The 27,796-nt window shown below is 41.3% G+C and overlaps 3 protein-coding genes across 17 annotated transcripts in view; 1 reads left to right on the top strand and 2 right to left on the bottom strand.

The window, feature by feature from the left end:
• The window catches only part of STRN3 (striatin 3), a 64,127-nt gene extending 61,216 nt beyond the window's left edge, over window positions 1–2,911 (bottom strand). For 3 of the 5 annotated variants that reach the window (XM_065686454.1, XM_065686455.1, XM_065686457.1), the window contains exon 1: window positions 2,358–2,911. In XM_065686454.1, coding sequence (XP_065542526.1) covers window positions 2,358–2,672 — 315 coding nt within the window. In that variant the 5' untranslated portion in view covers window positions 2,673–2,911. The remainder of the gene's footprint in view (window positions 1–2,357) is intronic. The other 2 variants (XM_065686458.1, XM_065686459.1) reach the window with 2 other exon arrangements.
• AP4S1 (adaptor related protein complex 4 subunit sigma 1) lies at window positions 1,854–27,384 on the top strand. 2 transcript variants are annotated; one of them, XM_065686461.1, is made up of 6 exons: window positions 1,854–2,188; window positions 10,083–10,285; window positions 11,818–11,904; window positions 12,819–12,887; window positions 16,024–16,035; window positions 23,613–27,384. In XM_065686461.1, exons 2-6 carry the CDS (start codon window positions 10,148–10,150, stop codon window positions 23,739–23,741), a joined length of 435 nt encoding a protein of 144 aa, XP_065542533.1. In that variant the 5' UTR covers window positions 1,854–2,188; window positions 10,083–10,147; the 3' UTR covers window positions 23,742–27,384. The 2 variants fall into 2 exon arrangements, with proteins under 2 accessions (XP_065542533.1, XP_065542532.1); XM_065686460.1 differs by lacking the exon at window positions 1,854–2,188 and adding an exon at window positions 2,849–2,997.
• Window positions 25,631–27,796, bottom strand: part of HECTD1 (HECT domain E3 ubiquitin protein ligase 1) — a 59,108-nt gene continuing 56,942 nt past the window's right edge. For all 10 annotated transcript variants that reach the window (XM_065686443.1, XM_065686450.1, XM_065686453.1 and 7 more), the window contains 2 exons: window positions 26,989–27,133; window positions 25,631–26,602 (listed from right to left, as the gene is read on the bottom strand). In XM_065686443.1, coding sequence (XP_065542515.1) covers window positions 26,465–26,602; window positions 26,989–27,133 — 283 coding nt within the window. In that variant the 3' untranslated portion in view covers window positions 25,631–26,464. The remainder of the gene's footprint in view (window positions 26,603–26,988; window positions 27,134–27,796) is intronic.

Raw genomic sequence — 27,796 nt, 5'->3', positions numbered from 1 at the left:
ACTGTAACTGCCAGCATTGAGAAACAATGTTTATAGAGTTTGCTGTCATGTTAAAAGAAGGAAGAAATTACCTGCATGAGGAGAGCTGCATCTAAAAGAAACCAACTCCTACACTCCCATATTAATTAGCTGTCATGCTACAGAATTCACTTTTCCCCCTTCAACTGAGGGGGCCTCATATCATGACAAAACTTACACTTGTATATAGTAACACTATCAGCAGTTTCAATGGACAAAACCACTGTTTGAGGTCCAAACTATTAATGCTTTATAAGTCGAAAAATATACTGGGATTTTTCAAATAAGTTGTAGAACAAAAAAAAAAAAAAAAAAAACCACACCAAAAAACCAACCAATCAAACCCGACCATGGGCCTGGTAAGTATCTCTTCCAAAAATACTCTTAATGTATACCTGTATCAGTCTTCACCACTGCACAGGTTGACATTTAAAATCCAGATGTAATGCTTTCCCCCTGTCTTATCCTGGGCTTCCAAAGTTATAAAAAACACCAACCTCACGCATATGTACTGTGCAGTGATTATGTTGTCATGACCTGATGCACACATGAGGCAGAGTGAATCAACACATACATACCCAGGGTCAGAATGACTACAGCACCTTCAGAAATAATCAACTGAAACAGCATGGCCATGAATAACAGCAGTTACAAACAAAAGCAGCAGACTTGGCAAGAACACATCACACGGTGTCTAGAGGCCACATGAGTTCATAGCAGCACTTTTTTCAGTCAGCCAGAGCTTTCCAAGTCTCCCAACTGAGCTTTGCATTAGAATGCAGCACTTCATTTTTAAGCAACAAGCCTATATATAAAACAAACCTTTCAAGATGGTTTTTTTTGCTAATGAATTACACTAAACAACTAACATATAAACATAATGCTAGAGAAAACAAGAAAAACAGTCAACTATTCTCTTCTAAAAATGTCCATCAAACTGATTTCAAAAACAGCCATTTCACAAGACTTAAGACAGCCTGTAAGTGAAACATCTTCATCTTATTTCCCTTGTTTTTTTTTTTCAATTATCTCTTAATTATAGTTGTAACAAAAATAGTGCAGATTACATGATTACAGAGCTGAGAAGAATTTCCCAGGCTCAGGTATAGCTTTTGGTTCTGAAATCTGACAGTAAATACCTCACAAACACTGGCTGCTATTGCAGCATGCTACTAAAAACTAATTACAGTGCAATTTAATGGAATGTCACTTCAAGACAGTAAACATTCACTCAGTACAAAAATCCCCAAAAATTCTTTGGAAGCAATTATGTTTTAACTGTCACTGTTGCATTTCTGTCCTACAAAACAATAATGACTCCTATATGGATACCTCACACTCAGTGGATTTTGCAATGTACACATAAACTTGTAATAGTCTATATATTGCTTTATTTTTATGTACAAATGTAATTAGTAGAGACACCCTTCCTATTACTGAAAGTAAACGTTAATGGCAAGAGAGCTATACTGGAACTCCAACACGTACTCTCTATCCTTAAAAGTTATTCATTTTTTGTTTCTGAGATGAAGTTTGTACTTTTATGTATATTAAAATGAACGTGCTGAAGACCCATCAACTCCGCGCAATCCTTCAGCGGCTGTTCCTCCCATTCTTTGAAACCTCCAAAGAAACGAGACAGAAAGCAAGCGAGCACACGCTCCACCTGTCTCAAACCGGAGTGCGCGGCCAAGTCCCTTCCGTGCGATTTCCCTGAACACCCTTTCCTCGTCCTCTCCCTGCTCGGGAGGCAGGCAGTCCTCTCTTCTCCCCCAGAGCAACTACTCGCTGAGCTTCGGGGAGGCGCCAGTCCTCCCAGACCCGGAGGCTCAGGAGGGCTCCCAGGGCTGCGGAGGCCGCCGGCCCGGAGAGCCCCGGAGTCATTGTGCCGAGGGAGACGATCGCAGCTGTCAGGGCACAGCCCGCCGTGCCGCGGGCGGGCGGGGAAGAGGGCCAGCAGTCCCGCGCCGCGGCAGCGCCCGCCCGTCCTTCCGCGGCCGTCCTTCGGGCCCTGCAACGCGCGGAGCAGGGGCTGCCTCCGGAGCCAAGAGCCCAGGCGGGCGCCATGCTAAAAACCAAAATGGCTGCCCCAGGGAAAGAAGCCCAGCTCAGGCCGTGAGGGGCTGCGCCTTCGCCTGCCCCGCCGCTTCTTGCGCCGGACGTCGCCCAGGTATCGTCTCCAAGCCACAGCGACCGGCTGGGCCTCAGAGGCCGAACAGGCTCCGCTCGCCCGCGCAGCTTTGCTCCCGCTTCCCGAGCGCGGCCCGCTCCCCAGAGCCCACCGAGCCGGTCCCGGCCTGCGCCTCGCTCCGCACGGAGCCCGCCCTCGCTCCCCGTACCTGAAGCTCAGCCCGCTCCACCTCCCAGTGCGCCCTCTCCATCTCGAAGCGAGCCCACTCGTGCTGGATGTAGTGCAGGATCCCCGGAATGGTGTAGTGCTGGGGCCGGGACAGCTCGGCGGGGCCCGCCGCCTCCTGGCCAGCCGGGGCCGCGGGGCCCTGGGGCTGCTGCTGTGGCCCTCCTCCGGCGCCGGGCCCCACGCAGCCCCCACCCGACTGCAGGTTCATGTTCCCACCCGCCTGCGGCGGGGGCTGCTGCGGTCTCGGGGCGGCCGCCATCCCACCACCTCCTCCGGCTCCAGGGTGCTCGTCCATTGTCTGCGGGGAGCCCTCCTCCTCGTCCCGCGGCGGGGGCCTGGAGCAGGGGCCAGGGAGGGGGTGAGCGGAGCTGGCTGGGGCGGGGAGGAGGGGGGCGGGCCGGGCGCGGGGAGGGGGGACTGCGCCGAGCAGTATCCGGGTGTCAGAGCAGCGCCGAGCCGCCGCCAGCCGCCATTACAGCCGCCGCGCCGTCGGCCCACCCACCCGCGGCCGGGCGGGGAGGGGGAACGCCGCCGCGCATGCCGGGAAATCGCTCCCCTCGGCCGCCGGCCTCCTCCTGCGGGACGGGGAAGCGGTGGAGTGCGCATGCGCGGAAGGGGAGGTGAGCGGCGTGCCCTGGTGGCGGGGGAGCGGGCGGGGGCCTGGAGAGCCTCCCGGGGCTGGGGAGGCACGCCGCCTCCCGGGGACGGCCGCCCCTGGCGCAGGATGTAGTGGCCGCAGCCGTGAGGAGCGGAACGCCTCAGGCCCCGGTGCCCCAGACTGTGCCGACGCTGGCGGGCCCGGGTCCGGCCGCTGAAAGGACAGCGCGGCCAGGCGACTTTCGCCCGCTGTGGAGCGAGGCGGAAGTAGTGGTGTTACGCTGGTATGGCGGAGGTTTGGTTCGCCGGCGCCTCGGGAGCGTCAGACGCTCTCTGGAAGGCCCCAGGAATGGCCCGGTCCGGGGTCTGAGCTGGGTCGTGCTGCTCAGTCCGGCGTGCAGGCGGCACGGCGGGGGTTGAATGCTGGAGCCTCTTAAACTCAGCGGGGGTTACGGTGCGCCGAAGTTGCCCCGCAGAGAAGTGGTTTTAGAATGGAGTTCTTGAATTTGTAGGGTGTCTCTGGAAGTCGACACGAGTGGTCATCTTCATGCTGTCTTAGTGATAAGGCACGTGTGTAATGCATTCCCTCCTTGAACAGGGGAAGTGCACAGTGTTGGCTGTCCAAAAGTCTTCCACACGAGGAAAGGTTTGCCAGGAAATTAGTGGTTTATTTTTGCCTTTATTAGCTTCGCATGTGATGACAGTGCTGTATTTGATGCACAGCTTGGGTAGGGTGAAATTGCCTCAGTTGCAAAATGATGCTCTGAAATGAAATATTTACAGATTATCATCACAATCTATTTGAAATGAACTGAACTGTAGGTCACCCATTGTAAATCAGGTAGGAGTCTGGGTTTGGCTCTCTTCAAAATATTTACACCCTGTACTCATTCAGTAAAAGAATTGGATCGTTTCCTAAACAGGGCTCATGCTTGGCAGAGCTGGAATTGTGTTAATTACTGAAAAAATAAATACTGCTTGTCTCAGTACTGGCATTTCCTTTCTGTACTAATCTCTCCTCAGGTGCATATTGACATTTCAGTTGGTTTGTTCAGGCCTTCCTTTTTTGCCCATTAAGTCATTTCCCAATAAAATTTCATCCTACGGTCTTCCTGATTCCATGTGGATTAGCCCATCTAAATTCAAAGCCTTTCCACCTCAGCTGATTTTTTTCATTGTCTACTTACAGTATCAAATCATTACTAAAAGTTAAGACATATAACTAGTTTAGCCTTTTGTTTAGCCCCAGTCTCATGGGACATTCCTCATTCCTGAGTATATGGGAGTTACTGCAATTTAATTCCGTTTCTATATTCAGTCAGTATTTTGACAACTCGGTGGCAAAGGAAAAACTTTTTTACTCTTTCCTTCCTCCCTGACTTCCCTGGAATAATAAGGTTTCCTTTTTAGAATGCCTGATCCTGAAGCTGAACACAGTACTTTATTTTAAAGTCACATAGACGTACTTGTTTCATCTTTGGATGAATGTTAATGTGCACAATAGTAAGATCTAGAATACAAAAATTACTGTTACTGATAAATATTATTAACACTGCATGTGATTTTTACTAAAGCCTTGTCCGTGGTCAGAACAAAAGTGGGAAGAGCAAGGGTTTAGACTATGTGAGTGGTGTTTGTTTGCTCCATACTTCTGTACAATAAATTCATACAGATCTGTATCTCAGAAGTATGCGTTCCCATACTGTCATCTACTTGTGCCTCTACTGTTCAGCCATTTTTTTTATTCTCATTAATGCTTTCATTGCAGTTTAACCGTTCGTTCTACACTTAGTACACACATAAAGTGCATTTAGATTTATGTGTCCAGAAACTCAACTTACTTAGAGCTGGACAGTGCAGTAAATTACAGTTCTATCTAACAGTTATTTTTTTATTCATCTTTTATTCTGGTGAAGCAGTTCTGTAAAAACTGTAGTGTACTTTTTTGTTTGCTAGAGCTGGTCTCTTATTTACATTTTAGCTGAAAAGCCATAGAATATTGCAAAACACTGTTACAGCGCAGTAACTAAAATGTTTCTAAACCTATGGACGTTGGTTAGAGTTGTTTTAACTTGAGAGACAAATCTGATTTGAATGATAACTGTGCTGCAAGAAGTCCCAAACTGAGGTTGTGTTTCTTTTTTTGTAATTTATGTGTCCACGTATGTATTAATATTGCAGAAATCTGTGACAAAATAAATTAATGTTGATGGCTTGTATCTACTGAAGGAATAATTAAAATCATGTTTTAAGTATGTTTTCTATACTGCACGTCAAATCTGCCTGGTTGGCCATGTTGGACACTTAAGATCTTTTTATCTGCGAAACAGGTATTGCAGGCTTTGCCTCTTTAAGAGGTCTCAACAGCTTCTAAAAAGAGAGCTTTGAGGGGTGTGACTCAAAACCAGGGACAACCTACTTTGAGGTGTCTGTTGCGGTTATGCAGCCTGCAGAGCTGGCATGGCCTGGAAGCAGTGCCTGAACCGTCACGGTTTCTGTTTTGGTAATTTGAAGTAAACCAGGCAGGTCTCAGGTTGTCTTGAAATACAAGGCTAGAGTTAACCAATACGTGCAGGGGGGGAAAGCCTGATTGGGGCAGTAAAATCAAGAAGCATCTGTGTCTTTATGAGCTGGGTCCTTAGTCTTCTGTGTATGTGCTGGTTTAGAAGGAGTTAAAAATCATTGTATTCTAAGTCATCAATGACTACATACTCCATTAGTCTACCAGCATGAGTCACACAAGCCAATCGTGATACCAGTTTTCTCATAGATATTTATCTGTGAGAGATACTTTAATGAGGGTGAGATCTAACACAGTGTAATAGTGCATATTAAAATAACAGCACCTAAACTGCATGTTGTTTGTGTGAATGCCAAATCATCCTTACAGGAGAAATATTTTGTGAAGGAAATAAGAAAGTGCTACTCTGTCACTTGGGAAGGTAATTTCTCTTGAAGGAAGGTTTGTAGTTTTAAGACTTTTTGTATCTTCCTCAAGTGATACTTTCTGAGATTTTTGCTTCTAGGGAGTCTGTAGGTGTTTTATAGATTTGGTATGCTCAAAGAATATACTGTGAGCTATTCTGGACGGAATTTCTAATGCATGTTTGACGCTGACAGGGAGAGCTGGACTTGACAGTCCATCAGGATCTCTATAGTTCCTTCCAGTCCTCTGTTCCTGAGTGCATTTGTGATTCAGATAGCTGTCCAGTGACCTGGAATGGGACAGCCTATTCATTTCTGACAAACAGCCTTCAGATAGTAATGTGTTTTCATTACTAAAATGAGCAAAATAGTGGCAGAGATACGGAAGGCTTGCTTCTTGTCACCAGTTCCCTTGAACCATTTGATTGTGTATACGTAAAAGCATCATAATGTGTATGTACATTGATACACGTGTGCATGAGAATGCACAGAAAGCACATAAGAGTCATATCAGAAGAAATGGAGCTATCTGTGTAAGCAGAGTACTGATTATTTATCATAAAAGCTAGTTTTTCAAATACATAGAACTTGCAGCAGCCTTCCAATATCTGAAGGGGACCTATAAGGATGCCAGAGAGGGACTCTTCATCGGGGATTGTAGCTGTAGGACAAGGGGTAATGAGTTCGTACTTAACAGGTTAGATATAAGGAAGAAGTTCTTTATTGTGAGGCTGGTGAGGCACTGGAACAGGCAGCCCAAAGAAGTGGTGAATGCTCCATTGCTGGCAGTGTTCAAGGCCAGGCTGGGCAGAGCCTTAGGCAACATGGTCTAGTGTGAGGCATCCCTGCCCCTGGTAGGGGGTATGGAACTGGATGATCTTAAGGTCCTTTCCAAACGTAACTATTCTATGATTCTAAGGAATGGGAATTTCTCCACCCATCATCATGCACAGATTTGCTTTTTGTGTGTTTATTATACTTTACAAGTTTCTTTACAACTCACATGTGCAAAACTAATTTTAACATGTTGCCTGTATCTGAAAGCCAAGCTGAAAGGAGAAGAAGAAATAAACTTTGTTTGTTAGAAACAAAACTCAGTAATTTCCTTTTTTTTTTTTTTCCTAAATTGTGCAAGCAAATGTTTTTATTTCTACAAGTTTTGGGGTTTTTTTCAGAATTATTTTATTTTAAAGTACTTTATTTTAAAGTAAATAAAAAACCCCCTTAGAATATTTTTAACACTGGTGTTATTCTCAAAGTTAGATTTCACAGCTATGCTTGCACACTTTTTGTAAATTAGAACAAGAATTATTTGTACATATAAATTCATTCCAGTGTTTTTCACAAAACTATGCGCTTGTGCTGACACTTACATGAGCAAGATTTCTGTCTAAAACTCTAGAGGCTATTTTTGGGGCTGGTGGGAAAATACGGAAATGACCACTGATATTAGTGGACCTCTTTCCTACAGCTGTTAATCACCTCTTCTAATACTGTGACTAATGACTGCCCCAGAGATTACAGACAACACATTGGAGTACTGCTGTGGTTCTACTCTTATTACAACATGATTCTTCTTTTTTTTTTTTTTTTATATCTATTCTGGGTAAGAGCATTTGTGAGGATTCAAAAGAAAAAGTCTGGTCTAAAGTATTTTCATATGTAAACCAATCCAGGCCATTTATAAGAATACACAAAGATACAATAGTTGTAACATCAGAAAGGGATTAAACGTGTAGAAGGATTAGCTTAATAAGTGAGTAAATAGTTAATAAAGGGAACAATCCTACAATAGCATCCATATGTATCAATTCTTCATATATTTTTTGCTGTTATATATTGCTTATCAGTAGCTCAAAGTATAAGAGCTCTGTCAGTGCTCTTGGGGTAGTTTTACTGTCCCACTGTCAGGTCTCACGTGAATGTCTGTGGAGATGTTACACCTCAGGTTTTACTCTTCAAGGATGGATTTCTGCAACTTGCTGATTTCTGAGAACAGGGCTTATACTTCCTCAGTACCATTTCTGACTAAATTATTGAAATAGCTTGGAAACAACTTGTCAAAATAGAGGACTATTGATTCATGCTGCAGCAGTACCAAACATAGAGACAAAGGATAAAACTAAGAAAAATTAAAAGATGTCTATGTTGCTGTTGCTATCTGCTTAGCTTGGACAGACGTGTTTTGCAGTTGGCATGAACAGCTTGTGTAGCTTTTGGTCTCCCATGTCTGAGCTTGCTATTTCTTTCATTAAAACAGGAGGCAACATTGCTTAGTTTTTTCCTCTTTCAGACCACAACCCTTTTAAAGTAGTTTTAAAGCTTCAGGTTTCTTTTGCTATTGAGGTTGGCCCTTGGTTGAGTGCCTTGTTCTAAGCTTGAAGGAGTTATTCGTTTTTATCCTTACTTAGAAGGTTTGTATCAAAAAATTACCAAGTCATCTGGCTGTTTTACCTTTCTCTATGCCTCAGAATACTAAGATATGTCTTCCTATTGCAACTGTAACTTGGGGCAGCAATACAAAATAGAATTGGGGGGGGGGGGGGCGGAGAAAGAACCACATATTAAATACAGAGAAGATGATACAGGAGGTACTCTTCCATTTAGTCAGATGTCAGCCTAAACTGCCATCCACAATAAAGATCCTCTCATAAATTTCTGTCTGGCCCCTTTTTTGTCTTCATTACCTGTTTCACTCTTAATTGGAGACCAACCTGCACTGGTTCAGAAGCCTGGGGTGCAGTGGACCAGCCATGTGCCCCACTGCAGCAGTGCTGGCTGGCATCCATGACTCTTCTGTCAGAGCAAATCAACAAAAGCGTGCTCCTGTTCTGGATGTGAAGAGACTCCATCATGCCTGATGGAGATGAGGAAGCTCTGAGACTGTCACGATTCCAAGCAGATTCTCTTGTCCTGAGGATTGACCCTGGAATTCTGTTCACCGCAGGTGTCACTTACTTATGAATTCTCAGTATCAAGTCTAATTAGTGAAGATAGATTTGGTATAGAAATCTAAACTTTGTATATGGAGTTAGCACCCATGAATAGTATATAACCAGTTTGTTCAAGTTGCTAGTAATACGAGGCAGCATCTATGCAGCTTGCATTGTATAAAATATCAGCATATGTTTAAATGTCTGTGAGATTGCTGCTTCAGAGACCTATTTTGGGGGTTTTATTTTCTCCGCTTTTGCTTTTCGGCTTCAAGAGACACACTTTTTACATGAAGAGCTACACTGGGCTGTTCTGTGGATTCCTGATATGTTTTTTTTCAGCTTGGACTTTCTCACAGGAGCTGTGAGACGCTTAGGAGAGAGTATTTGCATCAGGCAAGGAGCGCGTCTTCAGAACTGTAATAAACAGCTTTTGTGGTACTTGCTGAATTTCCAACGCATAAACCTCAAGAGCATTTGGCCCAATAAATCTGTGATCCACATAGGGAGACAGATGGAAAACATTACAGTGACTGTTTCTGGCATTAAAGAAAATAACCCAGAACTATTTAAAAAAATTACGTCTGCAGCTTACCTTTTTTGCATGCTTTTCAGAACATGAAAGATATCAGTTGTTCAGCAAGCAGATTCCGATACATGCTGTGCTCTTTTTAATAGCCTTTCTCATTGTACATTGCATGTGACATTTATATTCTATAACTATTTCAGTGGCATTGTGTGGATTAATAATTACTTAGATTGAGTGAGATGAAGCTGTTTTAAGTAATTAACTTGAACAGGTTTCTCCTTAGCTATCAAAGACCCACACTTAGTCTTCATGATGTGCAGAATCTACCTTTCGCTTCAGTGTGGGAAATTAGATGGGGGAAAACAGGTTTCAGCAGCTCCTGGTCCAGCTCAGCACACATGCTTTTATTGCCGATACCTCAATGTTAAGAAGGCTGTCACTCTGCATTGAAGAAATGGTCATGCGTCGTGGCCCATGCATTTCCCTTTGTCTTCTCTCCCTTAACTCTGATGTCAGGATAGTATGAATGAAATTGTTAAATACAAATCAGAGGGAAAAAAATGGAATTTTACTGCTGAAAAAGAGTAGATACGTTTTTTCCTATGTACTATGTTTTGGCAATAAACTCAGTCTTAAATATGTGTGTGTCTAGGCTGGCTAGTTTTTAGGAAGACTTTTATAACTCCTGTGTTAACTCCTATTTTTTCTTTTTTCCTCACAGAAATACTCTCCCTTGATTCCTGCACCCCACATTCAGATCTTCTGCTGAGATCCACAGAAACAGAAATGATAAAATTTTTTCTTATGGTAAACAAACAAGGTCAAACAAGACTCTCTAGGTATTATGAGCATGTAGAAATCAAGAAACGGACAGTGCTGGAAGCTGAAGTAATCAAAAACTGTCTCTCCCGTTCAAAGGATCAGGTACATTTTGTAGTTCTTCCCCTAGCCATTCTATTTATTAGCTAGGTTGGAAAAGACCTTTAAGATAATCAGGTCCACCCACTGCTCCAGGACTGCCAAGTCCACCGCTAGACAAGGTCACTAAGGGCCTCATCTGCATGGTTCTACATCTCACATTTTTCATGTCAATAATTCTGAAAACACATCCGTTTCCTTTCCAAGTCATTATTTCATTTGTACCCATGAAGAAAAAGATTGTATTTCTACATTATGGGTTCAGTCCATTGAACTGTTATTCTGCATTGAATAAATATGTTTTCCTGAGGCTTACGGAGATTTTGGAATTTTGTGTATCACTGGTGTGAAAGTTCCTCCTTTTTGTTTGAAGAAGCTCAGAAATCCAGTAAGAATTTATTTTATCCTTTTACAGCTTGTCTGGTAGAGATAAGTAGAGAGCTATCGCTGCTGCTTTGCCGGAGGGTAGTAAGGATACTACTGACAGCTCCAAGCTTAAACAAAAATTTATGAGTATGAAAATACTATCTGAAGCACAGGGGGGTTGGAAACACAAACTTTTAGGCCTGTATTAGGCATTGTTATTCAAAAGAAGTGTTCACAATTTCTGAAAAAAAAAAGAAAACCCAGAAGCTGGAAGATTTCTTAGATGAAAGTTGAGATTTTCATGGCTCAGTTGAGCCATCGGCTCTTTAAGAAGAGTACCAAACTTCACAAACTGTTAAAGGCACAACACATTGACTTGCATTGGAGGAGAAATCTGTAACTTGGATTGTGAGTGAAGATTTTTGGTTTGTGTTCTGAAGGCAGCTTCCTTATTTTTCATTAATGACATGTCTTTGAACAGTGCGGACATCATTCTAGACAGCCTGAGAAAAAAAGTAGCAGTTCCTATGAAGTACCTTAGTTCACAGACTTAACAGTGGCTAAAGAAATGAACCTCTTCTGCACTGCTCTTGCAAGGGCATCTCCAAACTGAAACTTCATCAAAGGAACTAACAGCACGCTGTCATTTCAACAACTGCACAAAATGATACTGAAAAAATATAGGAGGAGGCATCTTGTAAAGCAGCATCTAACAGCACCATCTGCTGGCCTCTCTCCCCCGTGAAAGGCATGTTGATTTCCCTCCTTGGGTCTGGAAGTCTTCATACTCCTAATTTTTATATAAAAATATTGATCATTTTTTAAACATGAAAATGACCTTCAGGTTGTCTCTTTTGGAAGTGCTTCCAAATGAAAGTTTAGGGGAAGGATCAACAGCCTTATAAGCCCAAAACAAGTCATTTCAGCTCTGTTCCGGTTTTTCCATTTAAAATATGGTAGCATGTTTTCTGCCAACAGATGAAGCGTTTTGTGTGATAGATGCCCTAAGAAATTTCTTTCAAGTCAAAATTCCATGGTGGATCTTAAGAAATCTATTGTTCTTTGTGGGCCTTATGAACATGAAAGCATAGGCTCTTTGAGCACTCTGTGCTTAATACTATTGTATACTTAAGTATCAGGTATTATATTTTACTTGTTTTCTTTCTGCTTAGTGCTCTTTCATTGAGTATAAGGACTTCAAGCTGGTATACCGACAGTATGCAGCCCTTTTTGTAGTCGTTGGAATCGACCACACAGAGGTAAGAAATTACATACCCTCTGGAAATGAGAGCTTACAGTGATTGTTATGGTCAAGAGCTCAAGTATGCTTCTAGTATGGAATTTTGCAATAGGAATTAGAGAATTTTAAGGAGTCATTGCAAAAAGAAAAAAAATCTGTGAAAAAAGGAGGTATAAAAAAATGTGGTATGTTGGACTTCAGTCTGTAGCAGCAGACTGAACTGTTATCATGAGACAGTCTTTCTGAGCCTTGTGCTGATTCTGCTTTCTAAATTTATTTGATAAAACATAAAATTATGTGGGGTAGTGTTTCTCAACAAATGTTATCACTGCAGCCAGATCGCCTGTCTTATTTATGGTGATTTCCCAACTGCCCACTGTTTTTAACCTCCTTGGCCAAAGAAAATCCATGCTGTCAGCTAGAAAGATGCCAATTTATTCTATTTAAAAACAAAAAAAAAGGTATCTGAAAAATGACAAGTGCTGCTATTTCATACGTTCAGGCTGAGCCTGCAAGGCTTTAGTGTTTACATTGACTCCTGGTAATCAGAAATTAATTCGAAGCTTACTATTGAAGACCTTATCAGGGTGGTGTGGAAGGTAGCTGCTGACTACCACAGTGTCTTCAAGTCAGAGTTTTAACGCTGTGCGATGTGGGGCAAATTCTTTTGGCTTTGCTACAAAAACAGCCACCTTTACTACTGCAGCATACCCTGGCTCTGTGCTGCAGCTGGCCAGTGTGACCTCCGCTGCGTAACCACATGGTTACTTCATCCTCATCCCATGGTGGCCCGAGCTTGTGCACTTTATTGTAGTAGGCTTTACTGTATTTTCTAGTTGCTTTTCATGCAGCACTAACTGAAATAACACAAAGAATATGGTTACCTTTTCTAGCCATTCCTTTGCTCTTCACTTGTTTTTAATTTAATTTCAGAATGAGATGGCAGTATATGAACTAATTCATAATTTTGTGGAAGTTCTGGACAAATACTTCAGCAGAGTGGTGAGTTGAATCTGTTACAAAATAATTCTTCTCTTTCAAAGCTGGTCTAGTGTGAGTTGTCCCTGCTTATGGTAAGGGGTTGGAACTAGATGATCTTTGAAGTCCCTTCCAACCCAAACCATTCTATGAATATGTCATTTCAGGGAATAAATTGAAAGAGAATTTATATTTTTTCCATTTACATTTAGAATTTCGAATACTTTAGCATGAGCATTACCACCAAAAAAAAAACAAACCACCAAACCAAAACACACACGCACACACAAAAGCAGTATTAGTTGGTTCTTCAGAAAAGTATAGATGGGTTATAAAGCATCAATCAAAGAATACCAGAAATATTTCCATTAGAAAAGCCTGATCTTATGTGCTTATATTCAGGGGTTTCTTTGGCTCACCTACCCTTAAATTAGGCACTGGCATTTTGTACATTTTAAAGAAATAAAGAGGTTTTTCTTTACAGCTCTTTTTTGCAATTCAGAGCATTATTTTCCCTGAATGAACTTCATTTATGATAAAGATGGTGTAAGCATTAAGCAGGGAGCTGACATCACTCTCAGTGAACAAGATCAGAGGGATGGAGCACATAAAACCTCAAAAACCAGTCTGTACTTGTGCTCTCCATGTTGTTGTCATGCAACACTGGATACCAGATAAAACAGCTATTATGTAGATAGTCATTTCAGTGAGGATTCAACATCAGGCATGGCTCCAGTTAAAATGACAGTGCTCCTTTGGGTGGGAGATACTTTTTGTTTGCTTGTCTTTACAAAGGTTGAAAACGCAGCATTTTAATCCTGCTGCTCAATATGGGGTTTGTAATAATTTTGCTATAAACAGATTTGCCTGAAGTCACAGTTTGGCACAATTTTAGTGCAATTGCAGCACAAAATCTATGCTAGAATATGTTGGATACCTCATGGTCTGTAACTGGTTTCCCAGTCCTAGTACTGCAGCAGATGTGCAGAGCCCCCTCTAAGGAATTCAGGGACATGCTTGGAAAAGTCATCTGCACCCTTCACTATTTAGATGCCTGGCAAGTATTTTAGGCTGTTATCTATCTCTGCTAATGTCACACCAGCCTGTTGAAGCTGATGGTACTAACTATATTACTTTCTGACTGTACTAAGTTCAGAATTTACCTCTTAATTGTTTTGATGGCAGTCCCAACCTAACCAGTGATAACCAGGAATGGAATTTGATTCCCGACAGCACAGGGAAGAACAATAAAATTTAGTCCCATCTTGTTTATCTAATTGAGCCAATTGTTGCCAACCATTTGACAAGTTTTATTTTCCTCACTTGAGGCAGAGCAAAAATAGATGTATTTCTTATACATATAAATGTAGTGTATGTAACTCCTTGACCGCATATATAACCCAACCACTGCTTAGAAATTTGCTGAATTCATCACACCAGAGCTTTTTGTACTGTCCATCTCATTTCAGGTTTGAAACTAGGGGAACTGAAAAGGGGGGTGGTTAAAGAAATCTCATGCCATTCTGTGGTTCTATTTTTGATAGCGTATAACACAATAAATGGCAGAGCCTGAAGAAGAGGGCTATAATTCTAGCTGGTGTTTCTGGCAGAAACCACAGAGCAGGAAAGTATAAGTCTGTAGTCTCATGAATTAATGTTTAGGATTTGCAGAATTTTAGCAGAATCCCAAATTATGATGATGACAGAGACAGAACTCTGGGAAAGGAAAGAACATCTGTCCTGCTCTAGAAGGACATTTTGTCATCTATTATTTTTAGGCTTGTGAGCCTTAAACATTCTCACATACTCTATTTTTATCTAATGGAGTTTACAGAGCTTGAATTCAGATATCAGAACAAACATTAACAGAATTAGGGGGAAAGCTTTCCAAGTTGCCTGTGAGATGGAATTCTGAGTCCTCTTCACTTTTATTATGGCTACCCAGGGAAAACTCTGCATACTGTTCAGAATGCATGTTCCAATGTTTTCAATTACTTTTTAAAGCTGAGTAAACTTAAACCGATCAGGCTCTTAAAGTACATTTTTTTGTGACACATGAAAGATTTCCAATTGAAGAATGGCGGAGTCACTCAGCAGAGGCCTGTAGACTACAACTAGTCCAGTTTAAAGCATCTTTAGACCGTAGAAGCAGTAGCAACTTTACCAGTGGGAACTTGGCCTAAAACCAGGGTTAGGCTGTGAATTGTAACCGTGTTAGCAAACTAAATTCCCCTGGTAGCAGATAGATTCCCCCTTTCAGCAGACACTGAGGCAGCTCCACCCCAACTGTGCAAGATCTTAACTGCTGAGGCTGTGATTAATTGTTTCTAAATTTAGACATTTAACTGAGGCGCTTAAGTTAGAAGTTTGGTCACCCTAAACACCCATGACCACTAGGCAGGAGACGGATGAGTATCTCGAGAAAGTGAGTCATGCCTCAAGAGTGCCGAGTCAACTGTTGAAGATACCCATCTCTTGTGTTGACTGCAGAGAGACCACAAGGGCTTCTCACTCAGACATTTTGGTTAAAGGAATAATAATACTTGGGGTAAATCCAGGCCAAGACTAGAAGGGAAATGGTGACTACATGAAGAACTACACTGCTGGCACTGGAGAACAGTTGGAAGTACTAAAGGTCCAAAGCCTGGAGTTGCCTTTCCTCTCACAGTGTATCCAGCCACAACTACCACAGCCATATGTATATATACAATGTCTAGATTTTACTGTTGAAATGATCTGCAGCAACGTTTTAAGCTGTGTTTTTATATAAATTGCAAACTTGGCATTAACATCCCCTTTTTGCAGAAAGAAAATAGAGGGCTGGAGTTAGCATGATTAGCATTACTGGTTTTCCATCACTTATTCAGATGGCACTGTCTATTCAAATTGTTACTTATGGGTGACCTCCATGTTTTTTCTAAGTAAAAATTTCAGAACATTAGCTTTCGTTACAGAGGCAGGTAATGCATCAAAGGCAAAGCAGTGTTGCAGGAAAAGGCATGTAATTTTACAGTCCAGAACAGAAATCTGAATTACCCTAAAGTTTTGTGTCATTAGCAGATAAAGAAAGACTTCAAAATAAAGGGATGCATAATGTTTAATGCCTGTGAGACAAGAGATCAAGCTGTAACTAATGGTTGTCTCACTCTTTTTGTTGCAGAGTGAATTAGATGTATCCTTTTCGACATAAGAAATCCATTTGTCTATCTGGTTTTGGGGTATGTTATACTGTCTTCATAGCACTGGCTGTCATACAGGCAAGACAATGCAGAGGTTTTTCAAATTTTGCACTTACAGTAAGTAGCACCATTTTGGCACCTTCCTGAAAGCATGGCTGATGTTCGTGCGGGTCGCTTGTTCAAATCCTAACTCATTGAGATAAGCCTGGTACCATTTAAAGTAAGACAGGGAGGGTTTGTTTAGAGAGAACTAGGTACTACCTAGACATGAAAAGTGGTATTCTGGGGGACCTTTCAGGCTTACTTAATTATTACTGCAAGGTTTTACTTTTTGCTTTAAGTTTACAGTAAAATAGATGCTGAAATGACTGCCATAATAAGAACTGAATGTTACAGGTATGTCTCGAGCCAACTAGCAGTAGCATCATTGTAAGATTAGGTTTGTGCTTTGATCTTGCTGCATGAAAGTGTATGTGAGATTTACTTTCTGTATTGATGGAAAAAGAGAAAGGCCTGAGAGGAGGAAATTTAGGAACCCAGGCATTGCCACAGATGCCTTTTACCTTTCCCACCCTTCTCCTTACACAGCTGTATTTTTATGTGTATGTTTTGCAGGGTATTAACTAATATATATATATATATATATATTTTATTTATTTATTTTAAATTAACTACAACCAAATACAAATCCTAAATCACAGTCCTGAATGACTAAACACAAATAGCAAGTAAATAACATACAATACTAAATTCAAAGAAAATTAAACCAGGAGAATGTAGCACAGTCTTCCAATCCCACTGCCTGCTCACTCTACTCCAGCAATCCTTATGCCTCTGTTTTGTTGTTGGTTAAATGCAGATCTACTGGTACAAAGAGTTTCAATTACACACCTGAAGTACAGTTGCCACCCTGGAATCATGTAAATTACACACCTGAAATACTCTAAAGTAATTTAGAATTAGTACATATGAAGAACATTAAAAAAATCTGTAAGTTTTCTTGTAATTGTTTTATTCCTTTACTAAAAAAATATATAATTTCATTTTTTGTAAATTTTTTAATGCTTGCTACGTGCTGGAACTCTGTTTCATTTACTGAGCTTATATATGTATGTGTATATGTACTATATGTATGTGTATATACACTGTCTCTATTTCCTTCTTGAAATTCACAAAATGCTGTGGTATTAATATAACACTCCTAAATTAACTTGTATTAGAATAGAGCAATAATGAAATTTCAGCACGGAGGGACTGTTAAGGTCTCTGAGCAACTATGTAACTGCATTTTTGTATTCAGTTACTCTAGTTAAGGATTAGAACCATGTGTACTTGCATGTGAGTTTTGCTGAATTAGAGACTAACCCGATGACCTATTCAGTAATTATACATAAAAAATAGTCCCCTGGGTTACTGTATGGTGTATTTTGAGTCTGCAATTGCCTGATTTGTTTTGCCTTAGATTGTTTGGAGTACTGATGATACCAAATTCTGCCGCTGGTCATCATTTTCACACTGAGAGGAATTGCCTGTAGGTATATACTAGGTTACCACCAGTAGACCATTGAATAGCTGAGAAAGGATACTATATCCACAAGCTTCTGCACACAGTGCTATTCTGCACTGTTTAGAGAAGTTGTATTATACACTAACAGTTGCAGTGGGTGCAATATGGTGTCTGAATGATTCCTGTAGAAGTTCATCTTCTACAGGGATCTCATCTGCATGAGGGTGTGAATATAAATACTTGGAAAACAGGAGTGCGCATTACTATCTTATTTGATAATACTGGAGATAATACTGGAAGAGCTTATGTCTGATGCATCCCTCTGACATGTATGACATGAATGATGCATGTATTTTTTCCACTCAGAAATGCATCTTTCTACATTATACATTTCAGGAAAACAATTTTCAAGTTAAACATTTTGCTTTACATATGTACTGAAAACCTCTTTCATTTAGGAAGAGCTTTTCATAAGCTGAGAGGAGCTCATCTTACTTACTAACCTGAAATAGCTGACGTGAGATACAACATTAAGTGTAAAACAGAGTTGTAAAGATGAGGTGGATTGTCCAAGATTGTATTTATTTTTTATCCACCTTGAGCAGCAGTCCCTGAAGAGCAATGTAAGATTTGGGCTACAAGTGTCTTAGATGTTAATGCAGTGCAAGCAATAATCCATCAATATGCCTTTTGTAGTGTGTAAGATAATATCCCCATCTGGGATTAAACCATTTCCTTTGCCAAATACTCTTTTGCTAACTCTTATATTCCATACAGAGAGTTTAGATGTAAAATATCTGATGGAGGAAGTACTGTCTAAAGGTTTGTAGCAGTTAACATCAAGTGTATTTACAGAACCTTTGTATACGGAGTATCTGCTGGGAGACTGTCACCATTTCCTGTCTCTGCACTATTACTTTTGTGTACAGATCCATAGGAAGTTTATTTCAAAAGTAATAGTGGGTATTCTATATAGAAAGTAGTGTTTACTAACCTGAAAAAAATAGTAGGAAATTACATGAAATCAAACCCCATGAAAACCAGATGATAATCATTAAAGGCTATTCACCCATGCACAGGGGAAACCCCAGTTAAATCTGAGGCCGAGACCATCACACAATCACCCCCGTGCTCTTGGCAGTGCAGCTCCTCCTATTAACGTGGGATGCCAGCTCTCATTTAAATCCAAAAACTGAAGTCACCCAGGATGCTGCACCATGTCTTGTGTCATAGCCGGTCTCTGAAGTCAGCTGTCAGGAAGGGAAGGGCACCTTCTGCACAAGGCAGAGCCTCGGTCCCATCTGAATCCTGCCCAACAGGATTCCTGTGTAGTATTTATACTTATGTGTGACACAGGTGTGCGTGATACTAACCAGTGCATGGACAATTGGGAAGTTATCTCATCTCTTCTGATTAGCTACTAGCCAATTAAATAACTACTTTAGAGTAGGCATGGGGTTTAGAGCAGCTTTTATGAGTGACCTGTAAGGCATTTAGCCATTAAATGACGTTCACTTTCATTCCCATTCACACACTTAAGGGTAGCTGTGACAGAACAACCTGACATTTCTAAAGTTGTTTGGTTTGTTTTTAAAATATCTGTAGGTAGTGCTGTGGGGCGCAGTACTTGAAAGGGCAAGTACTGAAACCCCAGTCCTGAGGGTGTTGCTTCCTAATGTGTTAACAGCACTAGATGAGCCTCACTTCTGTGTATGACATGAGTGGGTGGGATTTTCTGCAGCTCTAACACTCCAGCTTGCATAGACCTACTTTCTTGGTGTGATGATAACAATGAGATTGTAAAAATGCTGTAGCTCTGAGAGCTTCAAAAGAGTTTCTAACACAGAGAGAGTTGAGTTTCCTGTTGCTTGAACTGGTGAAGCAAAACTTACTTGAAGACACATTGTTAACTTACAGAAGAAACAGATACTTACGTTCCCCTTGTGGGCGGGAAGGGAGCAGACAGGGTTCTCTAGGACCAAGCATTTGAAGAATGTTGTCTTGCTCCAAAACCCACACTGCATTCCATTGCAGCTAGCTGCTGCTCATAGGACAGATAAAAAGCTTTGATACAGGGAATGCTTCATGTTAATCAACTGTATTCTTCAGTCACTCTCAGAACCCAGTGCATTTAAGTAGTAAGAAAACTGAATTAATTCCTTCTGAGAATTTATGAGGATACACTTCAGTTTGTACTGTAAAATGAGTGGATGCAATGCAAACCTATAAGGATTAGCTTAAAACTGTTCTAAAGTATCACAGAACTTGAAGGCACTAGTTGTCTACTTTATAATGTCAGCATAGCTGTTTGGGGAAGAAATGGTCAGAAAGCATCAAATGGGTTTCAGTGCCTAAAATTGGCCTGTCATTAGATAGGCTAAAAGGTAATTGAAGTGAATGTTAACAAAGATAAAGTCAGAATGTGTGACTTCAGACTAAGAAAAGAGAAGCAGCCCTAATCTTCAGTTGAACATCCAGAATGGAAATCAAAGTTTTGTAATGCTGTGTATTCAGTAGCAAAGTACCTGTGCTGTAATCTACAGGCTTTTGTTTGGGCTCCTGGGTGTGTTACCTGATCACAAGGTGTTGGCCACACTTTATCATCTCTTATGCCTTGACACACCCTTAATTACTTGCCTGGAAAATCCTGAGGTATCTTAAGATGTCTCCACAGGAGGAAGGTATTTATCACATGCAGGTCCTGAACGTGCCTTTTTCCTTTCCTTCCCTCCTTCCCCGCTTAACTATCTGCCTATGTAACGTTTTGCATCACATTTACCTCCTCTTAGTATGTACGTGCCATAAAAACTCTCTGATAGTAGAAAGTATTGTTGATGTCTTTTAGTAAGGGAAACTCTTAAGTTACCAAAAGCCAGCAGAAAATACCAACTGTAGCACGTGCCATTTACTTCTACCATGAGGTCCGCAGCCACAGTGGCACAGAGTGAAATCTGTAAGCCAAAGGCTCACCTTTGCCTGGGCTGCCAACTTGTGAAGAGCATTTCCTAGCTGGGTGCTCTGAAAACTTCCATTACAGGCTTTTCTCCTCAGATGCGGAGATTAATACATGTGTTCTTATGCATACTTGTTTTAAAATCCATGTTAGCTTCTGCATGGATCTAGTGAAAAACCCTCAGCCCTCTTCTATGGGCAGCCAGCATTCTTACTGGAAGCAGGACCTTGAATGACAGCTCTGGGTGGAGCACAGGGCAGCGCACACAGGGAACACAGCTTTTTCCTGTTGCCAGTTGCTCAGACTGGTTTGCTTTGCTTTGCTGATTTTCAGCTCAGCTGGGTGTGGATCCATGACTTCAGGGCTTTAAACCCTGAAATCTGGGGTCAGTTGCCAAACAAGTGACAGGTGGGGAGGATGCAAAGGATCAGAGATACGCTGGGCAGGGCATTCAGACGTGAACAATGAAGCAGTGTATGTATAAAGACCATAGAACATAGTCATGAGACCTGCAGGAAGGGTGGAAAAGCCCTGTGAAATCCGGGTGTTTGCCAAGCATGGTAAAGGGAGGTGGGAGGGGAAATGAAAGAAGGAGCTTTGGGACCTTCCAAAATCATGATGGTGGATGTCTCTAGAATAGTGTTAGTATCCCCATTCAAACTGCAGGGGAAGTCAGTGGTTCTGGAATGATGACTGTAAGCTTAAGGGGTTACAGATGGACAGAAATCACACATCACTATGTCCTGTAATGGGGTAAGCCACCCTTGAAATAAGCAGGAAGGCCCTTGCAGGAGAACTGATGTCTCATTTAACCATGCTGGGTTTGAGCAGAACAGCTGCAAGGTACTCAAGTAGTGTGGGTGCAGTTTTCCTTTGACAAGGTATCAGGTCTTTAGGGAAAAAAAAGGGGAAAAAGCAGTGCTAAGTATGTTTTCTTAAATGAGGTGATGCAGAGAAATTGATGGGAGTGGCAAGCTGCTGCATCATCACTGATTCACTGTTACGGGTTTTAGACCTGTGGCACTCTGAAAGGAAGGCCTGGAGAGGCAGAAGCTCTTGCTCTGCCATGGGAACTGGAGCACAGTCAATCAGTTGTAGACTGTACAAACTGAAATCCGGGAGGAGCTGGCTTTATCACTTGTTGAAACCTGAATGGAATGTTATCTAACTTCACTAACAGATCCTCTTGCGCTGTGTATAGAGCAGTGCCAGAAGTGAAGTGAGCAGCACCAGGAAGGCAGTTTTCCTAAAAATGCTCACAGTACTGGAATAAAGACGTTCTAACTTTTCAGATGAAAATATTTGTGTAAAGATTGATTTACTTGAAAAGTACGGTACAGGAAGAAATTTGTCTCAGGTCTTTAGTCTGCCAAGCAAAGTAAAACTACCACCTTTGTCTCTGGAACCACAGGAACTGTTGAAGGTTTAAGGGCAGTACTGCTCCTCAGTAGTGAAAGGCACGGAGATCTAACTGTTACTTCACTAGAATCCGTTTCTTGAATTCCGGCCTAAGACTCTTTACTTTCATGAGCTCATGTTGTTGCAGCTCTAGAGATTTAAGGTGCTGTCCACCCACCACTTGAATTTACCACACAGGAAGAACAAATACATAGAAATATGTGGCTCCTCAGCTGTTGTCAGGTACAGCTCAGTACTGCCACTGCTCCTGTGGTCTGGCAGAGCATAGGGCAGACTGCTGTGGTGAGATCCACAGACCTTGTGGGATAGAGCGGTCCTCTTCCATGCTCAAATCACCTTCAGAAAACAAGACTGACTCTCCATCATGCCGAACAGAGGAAAACATTGATGCCTTTAAAAACTTGGTGCTGATGCTTTTAAAATCAACTCTGCTCGTTAGAATGAAGTCTGCTAACACAAATACAAGGACCAGAGCAAAACCAGGCTGCCTTCCTGAGCTCAAAACATAAGAAAAATAGAATAATAGGAATCTCTTGAGGGCCTTCTCTGCCTATCAGAGTTGGGAAAAAGTGCTGAAAGATGTATTTCAAAGGTACTTCAAAGCATTGTGCTAACTCCACTGCAGTAGTCCTCAATATACAGGCAAGAACTAGGAGCAAAATTAAGGCAAAGCTGATGCGCTGAGCACAGCAAAGAACACACTTAAAGAGCAGCAGCAGGTGGAGAGCAAGGCAGAGGAAGGGTTACTCATGCCTCTGTACGCACACACATCAGTGAGGCACAGCAGATGCACCCAGCAGGCTTTTTTTGCTATGCCTGTTTCCACTGCAGGTTCTGGTGATAAGTGGCAACACAAGAGGCCTTTTTCACAAGTAACCCTTTGCAGTTGATCAGAGGATACAAAAAGGATGAATGTACACATAAGGACACCCGCCAGATAATGCAGGAGCCTGTTGTCTGGCTTGGTTTTCTTCTTTCAAGACAGATGCTATTAGATAATGTTAAGACACATGATTACAGACAAATTTCATTATCACAACAGCGCAAATTCATAGTTTCAAGTTATTCTCCTTTAGGAGAATATTAGAGATTATCGTTTGGAAAGCATTTAAAATAGGGACCATTCATTTACTTTAGCTGCTCTTTCTGAGAATTATTACTAGATCAATCACTCAGCTTTACTTATCGGCATATTCCTCTTAAGCTATTTTCAAGCAGATCCAATAGTCTTAGGAACTTAAGGTAGGGAAAAATCGGAGAATCAAGTTTAAAGAATTTGACTGACAATTGGTTTTGTGAGAAGAAATGCAGAATATTGGCATCTTCCCATTCGAGGTTGTTAATCTTTGGTAACATTTTTATATTAAAACAATACGCGGCAGACAGTGAAATTAACCACTTACATCTAACTTCAAGTTCACCTTGCTTTTACTACTGTGTGGTAATCTTCCAGGCTGGGATACTGCTGGGGCTTCAGCTTCTCTACTACAAACTTTTGACATCCTTGTGGTCAGGAAAAAAGTGTCAGTTCAGTTGTTTCCTTCTCTCTATTAAAATAAACAACCAAATAAACTAGAATAAATTAACAAATACCCATTTTTGCAAACTTTGAGTAAAGACAAAGGTGCCAAAGATTTTCTTCGCGTTATCTTCATGTTGTTCAAAATATACTTAACCTGAAATGTTTCTAGATCATGTTCAATTTGGACAGAGTGCACATCATTTTGGATGAAATGGTGCTAAATGGTTGCATTGTGGAAACAAACAGAAACAGAATTCTGGCCCCTCTGCTGGTGCTTGACAGAGTGGCAGAAAGCTAGGAAGATGCAAGACTGACTAAAGCATTCTACTGAGGATGATGAAGCCACCAAGAGCTGACAGCAGCGTTCTGATGCCATTAAGACTGACTCATGCAATATTCAAATTAGTTGGAAAATATTTCCTGTTTTGCCTACGCCCAGTGTACCTAATGGAAAGACACAGCTATACATGAAGTGGAACCTTGCATTTCAGATGCAGCCGTCTTGACCCAGAAGTCTTCCTGCAACAGTCAACACTTTTTCAAACTGAGAATAAAGTAGTGGCAACTTACACGTGTCTAAATGTCACTGAATTACACAGCATTGTGCCAGACCTAAGACGACAGAAAATATGAAAATATAAATTCAAAGGTTTCAGTGCTTCCTTTAAGCACCAACTTCATATTTTTTTTTATACAAATGTACTGTAAATTATAGTTCCATAACTTTTAGGACCACTTTTTTTGAATTAGATTAATCCTTCATCAAAAAGCTAGTTTCAGTCCCATTTCCATGTAAGTCATGGTTACAAAAGAAATGTAAATACTGAAGTCTGTGTGCATTTAGTGTTCCTGAATAAGCTGTAACTGAAAAGTATTTGGCAATTAAATAGGGGAACATTAATAAAAGGTAATGAAAATCAAAAGTTCAAACATCTTTTATCATGTTGGCTTCATAAAGTACACAAAACCTTTTGTATTTTGGCCACCAGTGTATTTTTTCTCTTGTATATTCTATCCATGCATCACAATTAAAACTTTTACAAAAGATGAGTAAAAAAAGATACTGCTAGGTACCAAATCAAATTTGCCTTCATCAGGAGAATGCAGCTACACTAACTTGTATTTGCAGGTACAACACGCCACTTCACGCTGTACACTGCACTACAAGTCACACAAGAGCTTTCGCAACCTGAGATTACTTTCATTACCTTTCTAGAATTAAGGTATCTAGCTCCTCCTTTATGACCAACACTTAGGCACCAACACTAGGCATAACCTGACACTGAAAGAGCATATGATACATACTGTGAGCTTAGTGTGTGAAAGGACATAACGGTCACATCTAAATTACACCTAGAAACCTGGCTCAAAGGAGCAGATTGGTGGGTTGTGTGGGGAACTGTCCACATCACTTTTAAAGAACCGTTCCCCAAAACAAGTTGGCATTGGAGCAGATACTTGTACGCAAGGTTTATGCAGCTGTTCTGTTGAAGCACAGTAGTCACAGGAGTGTGAGGGTGGAGACTTACCGTTCAGTTTTGCATTTGTGGAGAATTCCAAAGACTGTTTCTGTCAAGTCCTGGGAATGGTGCTATGACAAGCAATCTGGCTTCAGCCTGGTTTGTACATGAGGCAGACTCCTATGGCAAGCCCTCCCTGAGCAGCAGTCCAAGAAAAGATTGTTACCAAAGAGAACTGTCACAGAATAAAACTTGCCACACAGGCTCAACTAAACCAACGGATTTTCTTTCCTGGGATCAAGCACTTGCATACCTTCAAAGATACATTAGGATCTTGCTTTATCTTACTGTAAAACAGCTTTTTACCACTAAATACCTACCATGTGCTGAAAACAAGGCAGGACAGGCACTCCATCTCAAGTGCGGCTGCATCAGCTGTATCACCTGACCCCATTTTTATTCCAATGCAATAGAGAACTTCAACCTCAGGACACAGTGGCCCACTGAAGAGCTCCAAGACAGCTACACACATGTTCTCACTGCCAGCCCAGTTCCTAAAAAGTTGGACTGTGTAAAACATCATCTCTGTGTAAAAGAGATGAGTTGATGAGATCAGTTACTGCCATGTATTTCATTTAAACCTTGTAAAATGTATGGCATGTTGTTCAGAACATGTACAGCGATTTAATAACACAAGTAGTACTAATGAAGTACTCGGAGGAGACAGTTTGATATGTTGCAAACATTTTAATGATTACTTTTGAGCTTACACATTGGGTGGGTTTTTCTTAAACTTCAAACTGCAACAAGTTAAATAAATGTTTATAATATACAAAGAAAATACAACCAAAAGTAAAACTTGCTTTAAGTGTGTCTTGCACTAGGAACCAGTGTTTCTTAATAGCTTTATTGTTGAGCTGCACAAACACACTTAAGGATTTGATCTTTGTAGCAGGGCCTTTGAGAAATCAAAATATATTCCCACTTGAAAGAAAAGGGGAAAAAAAAAAGTAAACAACAAAAAAAGTTTTGCATTATATGCAAAAAACCCACTAAAATACTCCAATAGTGCAGGCACCATTAAAAAAGGAAAGGCTGGAGATGCCCATTAATTCTAAGTTTTAAGGAAGCAAGTTTCTGACCAGTTAGCTTAAAGCCAGCAAAACGGGGATCAGTGATGGCAGCTGTAGTGTACAAGGTATTAAATGACAAACTTTACACAAATAAACTGTTAAAAATTTGTATCAGTGAACACTGAAAATCTGATGATCTGTTCTTTGGAACAGTCAAACAGAACCACCTCAATTTCCAGTTGTGCAAGCCCTTGAAGCATCACACAGTGTTCTGTGCCAATTTCTTGCTGGCTGTGTAGTTACAAGGATTTATTTTGTCATTAGCAGCTAACAAACTTATTCCACATGTTCCTAAAGCCTCACAGGTGAAAAAAAAGGCAAGTCTCATCAGAGCACAGCGTGGAGATCATATTTTTTTGCACACAAACACAAGAGGCTTCACTAGTATCAAAAAACACTTTCCCATGTTCCATATTGCAGTCAGCGGCTCAGTTGAGGTGGAAGCCTTTCTCCATTGTAGCAGCTAGCAGGCGCTCTCTCATAATCTCCTCAGAAGAATACTCGGGCAGCTTCAGGTAATGCACACACGTATTCACAGATGGGTAACTTGCATCTGTAGCATCAACCTGAGGAAAAGAAAGAACATTTCTCATCGCAATTGTTCTCTGTGCTCAATGTGGATGTTAAAAGTGGTAAGGTCCTCTAATTCATGGCATTTTCCACATACGTGTTACCAGTTGTCAACAAACAGCAGCATCAGGAAAGCTGCAAACCAACTTATATTTACTTTGTATGTATGTTAATTCTTTTATATTCAAATACGAAGTCAGAGAGGAGACTTCAGACAGAGGTGAGGACTGAAAGCTGAGCATAGCATCAGAAATTAAAAAACAAAAGAAAAAAGCAACCAAAATGAAAAATCGTCAGCATTAACTCTTAATGCAGCAATTCACAGGATCAGTGATCTGAAGTCAGGATCAGCGGTCTGAAGGGCAACCTACAACTACCGTACCTTGCGTACAACAGTGAGCCGGGGATGGAGGTTTGCCAGCCCTCCTGGAGGGAGTGTTGAACAACCAGTGGTGAACTGGAGAAAAGCTTTCCTCTCATCCGAAGACATACCGCACAGGACTCGCACAAACCGAAGGAATCCGGGGCTTGAAACAGATTAAAAGAGTTATGACAATATTATATGAAAATGATTTTGGTTTTAGTTTCCCTTACCTTGAGGCAGTACAATTGTGCTCTTTAGTCATGTCTAAGCAGTCACTGGAAGATTGCAGTGCCTGTTCAGTACTGAGTTACGAATAAAACCCATAGAAATACTTTTCATTTCCTTGCTGCATATTACACTGAGAAGTGCAATTATCTTACTATGACTGGCAATAAATTAAACTGATTTCCCCAAGTCTGTTTTGCCCATAATGATAATTGATGAATGATCATTCCCTGTCCTAATCTCAACTCACAAGCCTTCGGTTACAATTTCTCTGCCCCGTCCAGTTGAGGAGGGTGGTGACAGAGTGGCTTTGGTGGGCATCTGGCATCCAGCCAGGGTCAAGCCACCACAGTGTGATTTCATTTCTAGCCTGTTAAAGACTACAATAGCTCTTTAGGGAATCCTTTCATCCATACTAGCCCTGTGAGTGAAGGGGAGAAGAGGGCATGAGAAAAGCAGAGGCTGCTGAAACACGCCCTCAGGTATCAGGTACTGTAATCTCAGTTGCATCTTTGTATGCAGGGCAGGGTCAATAGAATAATAGCTCCACACAACATCTTAGACTGATAAGGATCCTTCAGCATGCTTATACTATCACAGT

Source organism: Lathamus discolor, chromosome 6, assembly GCF_037157495.1.
Source record: "Lathamus discolor isolate bLatDis1 chromosome 6, bLatDis1.hap1, whole genome shotgun sequence".
Classification (NCBI taxonomy): Eukaryota; Metazoa; Chordata; class Aves; order Psittaciformes; family Psittacidae; genus Lathamus; species Lathamus discolor.
The sequence above is the reverse complement of the archived record's forward strand: the minus strand, read 5'-3'. Positions and strand labels throughout refer to the sequence as shown.

What these genes read in the sequence shown, in the direction of transcription:
- AP4S1 (XM_065686460.1), top strand. An exon ending in TCTCCCGTTCAAAGGATCAG is followed by an intron (nt 10,286 to 11,817) that starts GTACATTTTGTA and finishes CTTTCTGCTTAG; the next exon opens with TGCTCTTTCATTGAGTATAA. An exon ending in TTGGAATCGACCACACAGAG is followed by an intron (nt 11,905 to 12,818) that starts GTAAGAAATTAC and finishes ATTTAATTTCAG; the next exon opens with AATGAGATGGCAGTATATGA.